Source organism: Excalfactoria chinensis, chromosome 7 (assembly GCF_039878825.1).
Source record: "Excalfactoria chinensis isolate bCotChi1 chromosome 7, bCotChi1.hap2, whole genome shotgun sequence".
In the NCBI taxonomy this organism is placed as follows: Eukaryota; Metazoa; Chordata; class Aves; order Galliformes; family Phasianidae; genus Excalfactoria; species Excalfactoria chinensis.
In genome coordinates, this window is record NC_092831.1 from 12,323,897 (window position 1) to 12,332,952 (window position 9,056).

At 45.5% G+C, this 9,056-nt stretch overlaps 1 protein-coding gene across 6 annotated transcripts in view; it reads right to left on the bottom strand.

Moving 5' to 3' along the window:
• BIN1 (bridging integrator 1) overlaps positions 1-4,159 on the bottom strand; it is an 83,970-nt gene extending 79,811 nt beyond the window's left edge. For all 6 annotated transcript variants that reach the window (XM_072342535.1, XM_072342534.1, XM_072342533.1 and 3 more), the window contains exon 1: positions 3,973-4,159. In XM_072342535.1, coding sequence (XP_072198636.1) covers positions 3,973-4,056 — 84 coding nt within the window. In that variant the 5' untranslated portion in view covers positions 4,057-4,159. The remainder of the gene's footprint in view (positions 1-3,972) is intronic.
• Between the last annotated feature and the right edge of the window lie 4,897 nt (positions 4,160-9,056).

Here is a 9,056-nt window from a genome sequence, read left to right on the forward strand (position 1 = left end):
TTCTTGAGAAAGTATACAGTGCTTTCCCAGGGAGCTCTCTAGGAAAAAAAGTTTTATGTCAGATCAGCAAAAGAACAACTGTAACTTGTCAGGCTTTACCTCTCCTTCTACTTCTCTGGTACCACAAGGCTGACAGCTACCAAACCATCCTAACCCCACACAAAGCCAAGTGAAAACCATAAAGACTTAGAACAAAGAACCCAAGGGGAAAAAAAAATAACAATCAATATGGAATTTCCCTCCTCCTAGACAGGTGACTGTGACGGTTCTTTCTCAGTAAGTGACCTTTTTCCATCTACTGTTCCTTGCTTAAAGCCTGCTTCCCTATGTGCAGAGCTTCCACAGGTCAGACAGCCCCTTTGACAGCTGAATCCTGAAGATACCGGCATTGAGATTTGAGTTAGGGACCTTGGTTGCTGTTCCATAGAACAGATTCCCACCTGCTTCAGCAGAGCTGAGATTTCACTCCAGGTGTTCTCACTCCAGGTGTTCTCACCTGCTCCAGCTACTGGCAGCGTCAAAAAACCATCAGAACAAGCCCAAAAAGCAAGCCATGCCTTCTGCAAACTGTGTTCCACCCTATTCATAACCTTCTCATGTTCAAAGCAATAAACTGGACAAGAAAAAAAAGTTTACAGTTCTGAAATGGGGCGGGGGGAACCCAGCAGCACAGGCAGCATCCAGAAAGGATTGTTACATGAGACTAATTGGAGAAAAAGAATTGGGAAACCAGGCCACCGCCAAGAAGCACTGCCAAAAGCACTACTCTGCCTTCCTTTTCAAGGCTGATGTCCTTGGTTGTTTCTCAATGTTGGGCCGCAATGTTTTAGTGGAAACCTCTGGTTTACTGGCATTGAAATGCTTTCTTGCACTGCAGCACACTCCACAGAAACCTAGTTTCAGACCTTCCATTTGATCCAAATGAAAAGAGCAAGAGACCACTGCTCTAATCAGACAGCAGCTCCCTGTCGGAGTCTAGACAGGGAAATGTAAGCTCATTCCTTTCTACTCCACACACACACACAAAAAACAAACAAGAACAGCTCCTGAGGAGAACTCCCTTTCCAGCACCAAGTTAACAGGCATTTCTCAGGGGACAAATTAAATCTCCAGGCAATTCACATCCCCCAGTCTGTGCCCCACAGCCCATCCCCTCTTTCCATCTCTGAATCCCTGGGATGAGGACTCTGCCAGAGGAGGAACAAAACCCCACCCTATGAGCTCAGCCCACTCCTGGGATCTCCCAGAGGAGGTTCCTCACACCAGAGCTGCCCTGTAGCACCAAGGTGCTGCTTCATTTTGCTTAAAGCAGAAATACCAGTGTATGTAGATTCACACATTCAAAAAAAAAGAAGACTCTTCAAACAAAATGAGAACTGTGTGAGTGTGAGAGATTTTGAGAACTCCCCAAATAGAAGATAACAGTGATGACGTAGGAACAAACTCTGAGATTTCACACGTAAAACAACTTTCAAGTCTTTACTGTCAAATGCTCAGTGGCAGAGTTTAAAGAGCAAACATGAGCAACGCGACACTGGAGGCATTGCAATTTTACCCCATGTTAAGACATTGAGAACCTACGAAAGGTTCTGAGCTCAAAGATCAGGTCTGCTTCAGCAAACTGCAGGATGACAAAGTGCAGCTTACAGCCTACATCTCCCAGCTGCTGGAAAGCATATGTTGGCAATAGCTGCATAGGTCCTTTCTGTTAGATGGGCTCCTCTCAGAGCTATCAACTTCCTTCATACATTTCACGGGAGGACAGGAAGACTATTGCTAAGCGTTATGCTTTGGGCTACTCTTGAAGAGGGATTAAAAGGGTGCACAGCCCATTTGCAAACAGCACAGTCAACCATTCTGCCCCATATTTCCTGCTGAATTGAGAAACCGCCTTCCAAAAATAGCCAATGGTTTTGCTGAAAGGCTCAAAACAAACAGTACTTCTGAAGGAATATCTTACATACTTTACATAATAGCCATCTCAGAAGGAAGAAAAAAAGGATGTGTACAGTGTTCCAGTGTGAATTCTGCATTGAACAAAAAGACATCATTCTTTGCTCAACACAAGGCTTAAATTCACCATGAAGGAAATTGCTGTAGTCAAAGCCTTTGGGCTCAAGCTGGGAGGGAAACATCCCTCTGAAGAGAACAATTTTTTATCTTAAATTGAAGTTGAAGGAGGATATGTAAAAGGAACGTTGTCAGCTTGTTTAACCATCAATTCGTACTCGCCTGGAAAAGGAAAGTTCAACCTCATTCAGCTTCCATCAGAAACATCCAATACGTTTTTAAGCACTTGGATTACTGGGCACTCAGGTACACCTATGCGAGCTTCTACTTAAGGCTTGTTTTGTTTTTGCTTTTAAACCTGGTCCTTATTCCTAGACACAGGTTTACCCTTCCTGTTAAACAGAATGCCTACTTTAAAAGGAAATGACATAATAGCAACACCAGTATTGTGCTATGACCGCTGATGCCTTCTCTCCCACTCAGCGGTAGCTGTCCTCACAAGCTAGGAAATCTACATCCATGTGCTTGCTCAGTGACACTCTGCTCCTTCAAGCCAAAGGTGAAACACCCAGCACTCCACAAAAGAGGAATTGTTACAAGCAAAGTGACAGTAGTGTGAAGGGGACAAAGTAAGCAATCAATGCCTTTTATTCTTTCTGAGAACCAAGAGAGAGAAGTTGCATTGTTTGTATTAGGATAATAACAGCTAAAGGGCCTAGAAACTGTGTTCGCTGGTTAAGTGCTTTATGTTTTGCTTTCTTTTCCTCCCCGAAGGGAACTTAGCTGTCTGTTTTTTGTGTAAAGTGATAAAAAACTGATTTCAGATCGAGCAAATTCCCTACAAGCCATGGCTGTGCTCTCGATTCTTACTGTCATTTCCACATCCCCCGTCATCATCAGGGAACAAGCAAGGGAAAGAGCTACACGTCCTGGTGGGAGCACTTGGGGAACGCTCTTCCCCCTGGGGAGGGAACCTGCACGTTAAGAGCAAGGAAGGGCCCGGCAGCCACGCTTGGCTCAAGCTGCACCAGAAGCACTCCATCAGCAGGCCGGGAGCTCAGCCTGCATCACCCACCTTAAGATTAGATCAAAATATGGTTGCCACCTTGTGGCTAGCAGGGAAGGAACACGGCATCCGCGAGCAGCTCGGGGCAGGTCTGCTGTCACCGCCAGGAGCTGCGGCAGGGAAAGCTGCAGGGAAAGCTGCAGGGAGAGCCGCGCTCAGTAGAGCGCAGGCAGGGAAGGCAGGAGCCGCAGCCGGCAGCGCCTCACGGCCACCCGCACGCGTGCTCCGCAGCACCCAGGGCCGCTGAGCGCAGGCTGCCAGTCCCGGCCAACGAGCCCGGGGGGCAGCGACGGAGGTAGGCCCGATGGGTCTGGGCTCCGCCGTGACCCCCGCGGCGTTTTGTAACACCGTCGGGGCCGAGGCCAGCGCGGCACCCACCCCCGAACCTCCCGGATTAAACGTGGTGCTAAAGATAACCGCAGGGAACACGAGCGGAGCTCTGATCCGCTCACCCTCCGCCCTCGGACGCGCACCCGTCCTTATTCAGTCAATGTCACCCCGCGGCGGAGGGCTGACAGCGGCTGACGGAGCAGCCGAGCCGCGGCCCTGCGCGATGCCGCGCAACCTCGGGCACAACCGCGGGCATCGCGCGCCGCCGGCACCGGGAGCACGGAGCCGTCCTCCCCTCACAGCAGCTGTCCGCCTCCTCGGCTGCAGCCGCTCCGAGCTGCGCTGCAGGGCGAGCAGCCGCACGGTGCCTCCGGGAGACGATAAGGAAGCGGCGCCCGTTCCCTTCGCTCGGTGCCTCCGAGGTTACGTTCGCGATGCCGCAGAACGCGGCGGTGCTCCCTAAGCACGCAGCCGGCTCCGCACCTCCTCCGGCAGCGCCCACATCGCCTCCCGTCAGTCCTCGCCCCCAGCCCCGGCCCCGCGCATCACCGCCCCCGCTCCCTTACCTTCTCCTGCGCCCGGGTGAGCTTCTTCTGGACGTTGCTGGCGATCTTGCCGGCCGTCACCCCTTTGCTGCCCAGCTCGGCCATCTTGCCTGCTCTTTTAACGGGAGGCTGCGAGCGCCGGGCCGGCGGGAAGGGGGGGAAAACCCGGCGGGAGACAATGGCCACGGCCGCCGCCGCCCGCCCCGCGGTGCCGCCTTTTAAAGGGACAGAGCGCCGCGCCGCCTTAAAGGGGCCGCGCCGTCCCGGGAGGGGGCAGCAGCGACACTGCCCGCAGGAAGCCTTCCTTAATAGTACCGCTGCAGAGAGCTGCGCTGTAACAAATGGATCTTAGATGATGGTGTGGTCTGGGTGCTATCTTTAACGTGAGAAATTTACATTCTTGGAGATGGGGATTGTAGTGGATCAAGGCCATGATTTAAAAGTGAGCTGAAACGTCAGCAGATGTCATTCCACACTCTTAGTTTGCCATGTACCAGCACACTGTGGCACGCAGGTAAATGCCCTCACCTCGCTCTCATCTCTTTGAAAAGTGGGAAAAAAAATCAACCGACCAGAGTGTTCATAGGAACACTGGGATGGCTGATTGGTTCACATGGAAGTCTGGATGCGCTGTGCTAGCGCTCCTTCCTAGCTGCGTCTGTACACTGGACTTATTGCTTGTGAGTAAGCATATGCTATATGGATGCAGCACCCAGCACATCGGCCAAACCAACACACCTGAGACAATTCAGATATGACAGGAATTTGCTTTTCCTTTAAGAAGGAGATGTGCATCTCTTAAGCCTAATTTCATAGAAAGATGGTAGTAAAACTGACCTGTGTTTTCGAGATGATTTCACAGAGTCTTTATTTTGCCAGATGAAAATATCTACCTCCAGAACTTCATGCACACAGGGAATTAGTGTAGTACTCACCACTGCGATCTGAAGCAACAGAAAAAAACATTGTCAGCAATTGAGAGAGCCAAGCCAGATTTTGCAACTTATATTTTATTTATTGTTTCCCACATCTGCTTCAGTACTATTTCTGCTCACGCAGGACTTGAAGTAAAAACAATTGTTTTGCCCTTACAAACTGCAAGTAGAGAACCCACCAACATCTCTTTGTGAGGCCTCATGTCTCTGCACTTTGTACCTCTTGTATTAATGGCAAGGAAGAAGGAAGGAAAGGAAGGAAAGGAAGGAAAGGAAGGAAAGGAAGGAAAGGAAGGAAAGGAAGGAAAGGAAGGAAAGGAAGGAAAGGAAGGAAAGGAAGGAAAGGAAGGAAAGGAAGGAAAGGAAGGAAAGGAAGGAAAGGAAGGAAAGGAAGGAAAGGAAGGAAAGGAAGGAAAGGAAGGAAAGGAAGGAAAGGAAGGAAAGGAAGGAAAGGAAGGAAAGGAAGGAAAGGAAGGAAAGGAAGGAAAGGAAGCTGTAATTCATAAACTTGCTTAAATCCATGCTGTACCCCAGTTATGTCAGAAGGATGCCACTCATAGAATCATGTCACAGAATGGCTGAGGTTGGAAGGGACTTTAAAGATCATCCAGTTTCAACTCACTGTCATGTGCAGGGCTGCCACCCACCAGCTCAGGCTGCCCAGGGCCCCATCCAACCTGGCCATAACCACAGACTTGGTCCAAATGGTCCAATTTTGCCACTAATTTCAGCCTAATTAGTTATCTTCATATTATTCTTTTTTTCTTGTCTATTATTACTTATAATTTTGCTGCATCTTGCTACTCAGCATCATCTGGAAACAAAATTAATGAGATTTTCTTTGTCTTTTATTCCTCCCAGCACTCTTCCTCCCCAGCCAAACATAAGAGAGAGAGATGCACATGTGGTTAAGTATTTGCCACATCAAATATAAAACAGCAGATGCTTCAGGGACAGAACACATTCCTCTGTATCCTACCTCACATATTTGCTTCTCCTGTCTATGTCCTCTCTTCAGTAAAACTGTTTTTGAAGGATTTTGTGTTTGAACACGTCCTTTCAAGTGAAAAGAGGTTGAGTCTGCAGCACATAAGCTGAAAAGAGAGTCCACGGAAAAACAGACAGTTGTGAAACAAAGGTGGCCACACACCCGTATTCACCACAATGAAAACTGATGACAAACTGAGTACATTTTTAAAGCTAGGATTAACAGCAAGCATCCATCTCACAGCATGAGTCATTTCCCAGTTGCTCCTGTGCTTGATTGGATCAGCACTACAGCTGCAAAGCATTTGCCAGGCTCCAGGTGTGGCACAAGAGGTATTCCCCTAGCATGATCCAGTTGAACATCACATACTAGAACAGGCCAAACATCTGAATTAAATTTATATAAGCCATTTTTTAACCAGCTGATATACGCTGAATTATTTTGCTTTGTGGACAGGAGAGGTTTTCAGTCTCATATCTACCCACCATTGTCTGATCTCATTTTTACAAATTAGATTCTGCATGAATGGAGTCTAAAGGCATAGAACTTCATACATCCAGCTCCTGCAATGAGATCCATTAGGTTCAATGCATGCATAGTTGTCTAATTTGAGACCCTAGGACACTTCATTTCTCCCAACTGTAACCAGCTGAACACATCTAGACTGATCTAAGCTGAGGTCAGATACGCATCTATAGTCACCTGAGAAATCAGTACACCCAAAGCAGCAGATAAAACATCTAGGAATGTCTCCCACCCCCCTTAGCTACAGAGGGAGATTAGACAAATAGCTCAGATAGCTGAAGAAAGCCAGTTGGGTTATGAAACCTGCCTGCAGTCCATCTCCCAGGTGATAGTATGACTCACACAGTTCACAAGCAAGAAAAGAGGTATGACAAATACAACACCACAATGCAGGTATTTACAGGATATGCCTAATGTTTGTTTTTTGTTTTTTTATTGTGTTCTAAATTGATTAATACTCTAATCAATAATGCCTGTGTTAGGTTTAAGCCCCATAAGTGCATTTCACTTCTAAGTGCATTTCACTTCTCACTCATCAAAGACAGACAAGCTGCTCACCTGTTTACAGTTAAGCATATGTTTAAGTGCTTTGGGGGTTGGATTCTATCACTTTGTAGGTTAGATAAAATGTAGCGCCTTCATGGAACAAATTGTTACTTGTTTTTTATTCTTGATTTTGCCCAATCTGTCCATCTGCGAGCAGAAATGTTTTTTGGAATAAATCCTAACATAAATTGGTATAAAATATTATTTTCTAAAGATTGATTTCAGCAATACATCTTTCAGCATCTCTGACTTGAACCCTTTAATTGCAGCTTGCGCATTTAGAGCTGCAAGCTGTGATAATCAAAACATATCTGCTTCCCTGCTGCTGGTGGCAACATCGTTAATATAGAATCCAGTTCATTTCAATGAGAGATTTTTAAATTGGCTGTTTAGTGGTTTCTAACATTCATACAACTAAATGAATGTGTTTCTTGTTTAAGTAATCCCAAGTAAATATAACACATTATAGGTCTATAAATATCATGATTCTTTGTTAGTATTCAAAGCTGAGGCTCACATTTTAAACTACCTCAAGGACTGGCTGCTTGGAGTCATGGTCTGACCCTGGCCGTAACACTAGAAGTCAGATGGCCTAACTGAGTGCCAGCAGCACTCCCTTGCTTTATGGTGCCAGTTGAGGGATTTATTTAAAACACTTGAAAACAAGAAATAACACAAAATAGATTGTGTAGCAAAATCTCATCAACTTTAAGCAACCTTGCTTTTAAGCAACTTCTTCACTACCTTCTTTCCATTTGCAGTCGTGAGCTTTTCTGGGACAACATTCAGAAAGACATCACTTCTATCTCTGTGTTTAACTAGATAAGAACATTTGCCAAGGGTAATTCAGACATCACTTCCACCATATCTTGGTTATTCCTAGCATTCCTTTCTGACTGACTGTATTCTTAGGCAAAGTCTTCCTCTGTTCTCCTGCAGGAAGATGCTAGGAAGGATCAGGAAGTTGTTGCCCTAACATAAGATAAGGCCTTGCTGATTGTGCTTTTTGCTCCTTAAAACAAAGCCAAGATGAAACTATTTTGATTTTAAAATAGTGTCTAGAAGTTATTCTTTTCCACAGCTTTCAAGCTCACAACTTGTTGAATCTCTTCACTGTTATCAAGAATGAGAATCAGAAGATGATGCATAAGCAACTCTTCTTGGACCCAAAACACAGAAAATTACCTACTGCTACAGTGCAGGATGAGCCCCAGACTCAGCTCAGCTCTGAATTCTGAGAATTCATCTATGTGCTAATAAAATATCTAAGAAATGGAAATTAATTCTAAATCACTCCACATATTCCTACGTCAGTTTACAACTGTAGTAGAAAACATAGCCTATCTCACACAGTCTCACAAGAGATATCATGAGCACAAAACACCAGTGAAATACAGAAATATGTTTAAGAACCACACCTCCACAAGGCTCACATTGGTGATAGCTATGCTGCATAGACCTAAAATGGTAACACACAATGCAGATGCAATGTCTTCCTCCCTGCTTCCCTTTACTGACAGCCTCCATTAATTTCCTTGGCAACAAAACTGAGCGACTCCTTCACTACAAAAAACTTATGAGAGCTATATCATCAGCATAGGCATATGTCTGGAAAATCAAGAGTGATGCATTGGCAGTTCTGAGGACAAACAGTGGATGATCCCATCAAAATGGCTTTTAATGTAAATAACTCTTTGCTATTCCACTCTGGAGTCTAACCTAAACTCTAAATACTTTACTCAATTGCTGCCAATTCGTCTCTGTTTCTGAATTTAGTCAATCAAATCTTATTTTATTTGTAGATAAATATTCGATCCAAGATGGACATTGAAATAGTATTGAGATTTAGATTTCAGATGAAGAGTCTCCTAATTAGCATGCATTTATCTCTCCTCACAAGTGGGTTCTCTGACATTTTTAGATGTCACTGAATACTCCGACATCTTGAAGCGTCGCTGCCAAATTTAACAGACAATATTGCACTCTTAAAGAAAGCATCCTTGATGGTTTAATGAGTCACCGTCTTGTGTATACAGATAGCAGTCATCAGCATGCTAGGAGGAACAAACATGTCAAGTTAAATTTCTGTTTTGTTTCTAAACCCTATTTTG